Source organism: Rhincodon typus, chromosome 38 (genome assembly GCF_021869965.1).
Source record: "Rhincodon typus isolate 14 chromosome 38, sRhiTyp1.1, whole genome shotgun sequence".
NCBI classification, from domain to species: Eukaryota; Metazoa; Chordata; class Chondrichthyes; order Orectolobiformes; family Rhincodontidae; genus Rhincodon; species Rhincodon typus.
This window is the reverse complement of record NC_063369.1, coordinates 11865664-11869126: the sequence shown is the minus strand read 5'-3', so window position 1 is coordinate 11869126 and position 3463 is coordinate 11865664. Positions and strand designations below refer to the sequence as shown.

Below are 3463 nucleotides of genomic sequence, written 5' to 3'. Positions count from 1 at the left end.
CTCTGACCTCTGCTCGAGGTGGCATCCCCTGACACTGCCCAATGCCCTCTTCGGCACGTTGGTGCCAAGGCTAGCGAACGTGAGAAAGTCCAGTGGTTGATGCAGTGTCTCAATTTCTTGTCTGTGAAACAGGTAACCCCTGGACGCCGGGAGGTCCGAAGACCCGACCCCCACCCCCCAGGGACATGTCAGCAGCTGAGAGCTGCCAGGCGCTGGCAGTGCCGAAGACGGATGGGCCACAGGGTCAGAGTCTGTCTCCTCGGGCACCATGCCCATCATTTGCGGACGAAGCCATGTCGTTGCTGACCACCAACAGCCTCCTGGCCCGGTCCCTGCTGGGAGCTCGGCAGATCAAGCACAAGGGCACCAGCTCGGTGAGCCGGAGAAAGCGGGAATTCATCCCGGATGAGAAGAAGGACAACAACTACTGGGACAAGCGCAGGAAGAACAACGAGGCGGCCAAGAGGTCCCGTGAGAAAAGGAGGGTCAACGACATTGTCCTGGAGCAGAGAGTCATCGCCCTGCTGGAAGAGAATGCCAGGCTGAAGGCTGAACTCCTGGCCTTGAAGTTTAGGTTCGGCCTCCTGAAGGACCCCTCTGAGGCACCGGCGGCCCAGAGTAATGCGCAGCCCCTCCACTGCATTGCCGGTGCCCAACCAGCTTTTCTACCCAGACCTGGCGGTGCCTACGGGGTGCACCCTGTGGACAGTAAGGGTTTTCCAGGCAGAAAGAGGCAGTTTGGAGCCGAGCTCGGCGCGGAACAGGAGCCCTGCGCCGTCTCCGAAGACTCCGGGATCTCCACGCCCGGAAGTTCAAACACTGGGAGCCCCGTCTTCTTCGACGACCAGTTGAGCGACCGGGACAAATTCTCGCCGAGCCCCGAGGACCACTTTGAAGCCCAGCTCTCGTCCGCCAGCGATGCTGAGGTGGACGTCGGGAGGGTGTTTGGCACGGACGGCGTGAAACCAGCCAGGCCCCTCGAGCTGACCGAGATGGTCAAAAGCCTGCCTCACAAACTGCGCTTCAAGATCGGAGCTGGCGTGGAGGACAGCACCGAGGTTGATGTGAAAGTCAAGGTCCTCCAGATGGCATCGGGCAACGTTGGCAGAGGGGCCTCTGATCAACCAGCTGGTCAGGTCAGGGGGCAACAGCAAGTATGCTACGCCAACGCACTGATGCCTCCAGACGACCAGGGAGCAGGCACTGGTTTGGTACCTCCAGCTTGGAGGACCCATGTTGGACTCTCGCCAGATGACAGCAGAAGTGGTCTACACTATAGATATTTGCCAGATGCCACCCAGCTCAGTGCCCAGGGAACTCCAGGCTATCCAAAAGACACTCTGAAGGAGGATTCCATCTACAAATCTGAAAACAGTGCCCTTAAAAATCAGCTTGCTTCCCTCTCAGCAGAAGTGGAACAGCTGAAGAAGATGTTCACTCAGCAAATGTATCCCAATCTGAATTGAGGGCCACGTCTGATGATATGTACACTTTTTTTTTTTAAAACATTTTGATTTGCTTCCCTGTTGAGTAGTTTTAAGTTATTTGCAAATACCTGGAGTCTGTGTGCAAATCTGTATTTATTGTGGTTGCTGTAAATAAGACAAATGTGTGTAAATATATTTTTACTCTTTTTATTTTCTAAGTGATCGCTGTCATTGTAATAAATTCTTCAAAGCTCTTCAGACAATGGAAGTTCCTCACATTTGTAACGTGCGTGTGTTTTTTTTTCAGGAAACCCATCACCCATCTCTCTCTCTGGCTTGTAAAAGGATTAGCCCTCATCTTAAATGGAGACAAATGCACCTTTTAGTTTTCAAATACGCTCAATTTTGATTTCCTCAGTCTAGACTTAAGAGACTGAATTTGGCAACTACAGTTAACAATGATGTCTTTCGTGTCAGGTTGCTGTAGGGTGCGGTGGGGTGGGGTGGGGGAGGAGGCCTGGACTAAACTGTACTGCCCCTACAGGTGTTTAACGTGGCTGATCTAGTGAGGAATGGTTGAGGAGGGTCTGCCAACACCTCAGAGCCACCCTGAATGAGTGTCGACCACCTTAAAGTGCAGAGAACTGGCATCGAGTGGCATTTTAAAGACAGTGTGTCTGTAAGCCTGATGCCAGCCATTGCTAAAGTGAAGCCTGTGAAATAGCTCCCAGTCATCACTCTCTCAGTGAGGAGCTACATGACCCTGGGTGCTAAAGAGCAGTAAAAGTCCTGTGCCACTCCAACAATGAGGCCTTCATCCCAGGCCGAAGAATCAAGAGGAATGGTCCAACCATTTTCTCCATGAACTGTGTTTTGATTGTCATAGAGTCCTACAGCATGGACACAGACCCTTCGGTTCTCAAACTAAACTAGTCCCACCTGCCTGCACTTGGCCCATTTCCCTCCAAACCTTTCCCATTCATATAAAAATTGAAAGAACTGCGGATGCTGTAAATCAGGAACAAAAGCAGAAGTTGCTGGAAAAGCTCAGCAGGTCTGGCAGCATCTGTGAAGAAAAAAATCAGAGTCAAAGTTTCGGGTCCGGTGACCCTTCCTCAACATTTCCTATTTATGTACTTATCTAAATGTCGTAAACATTGTATCTGTACCTGCATCCACCACTTCCTCTGGAAGTTCATTCCACACACGCACCTCGTTGTGTTTAAAAAAAAAAAATTGCCCCCATGTCTTTTATAAATCTTTCTCCTCTCACCTTAAAAATATACACCCTGTGTCTTGAAATCCCCCACCCTAGGGAAAAGACACATGCCATTCACCATATCTATACCCCTCATGATTTAATAAACCTGTAAAAGGTCACCCCTGAGCCTCCTAAGTTGGTGGCCTTGACATTGTCTGTCTCATTCTTTTCTTACTGGTGCATTTAAAATCTAAGAAGAGATAAGTAAAGAAGATTTATTAAAAAAATGACAATGCTATAGCCATGGGGTCATTCAAACAGGCAATCATCAGTAGAGACATGTCCCTTTTGTTCATACACTGATACAAATCTAGTCAAGAATTCGCAGGTTCCTCTCAAAATTTCTCCCATTTGTTTCAGCCTTGCTGCTATCCTGTGCAAGAGGCATTGGTTATCTGGCTACAGTTTGTAACCTGTCCACGTATTTCAGCAAAACAAAATTCTAGACTGAAATAAAAGGAAGAACTGCGGATGCTGGGAATCAGAAACAAAAACAGAATTTTGCTGGAAAAGCTCAGCAGGTCTGGCAGCATCTGTGGAGAGAAATCAGAGTTAACGTTTCGGGTCCGTTGACCCTTCCTCAAAAACCTTCCTCTAAAGCTATTTTCATATAATTGCCACTTTGAATGAAATTTTACTCTTTATTCTAGAAGACAAGAATTATGAGCTGTGTATCTGCACAAAGTTAGTTTATTTAGTGGGTTAAGGCATTTATTAGTCAGGCCAACTTTCAGTCCTTACCTCTAATATATGACATACATTAAAATGGGGAGCC

General features: G+C 48.5%; 1 protein-coding gene across 3 annotated transcripts in view; it reads left to right on the top strand.

Annotated features, from left to right (window-relative positions):
* The window catches only part of LOC109919345 (nuclear factor interleukin-3-regulated protein-like), a 9458-nt gene extending 7773 nt beyond the window's left edge, over positions 1–1685 (top strand). For all 3 annotated transcript variants that reach the window (XM_048618065.1, XM_048618064.1, XM_020519337.2), the window contains exon 2: positions 133–1685. In XM_048618065.1, the coding sequence (XP_048474022.1) occupies positions 186–1466 (1281 nt within the window). In that variant the 5' untranslated portion in view covers positions 133–185 and the 3' untranslated portion in view covers positions 1467–1685. The remainder of the gene's footprint in view (positions 1–132) is intronic.
* The last annotated feature ends 1778 nt before the right edge of the window (positions 1686–3463 follow it).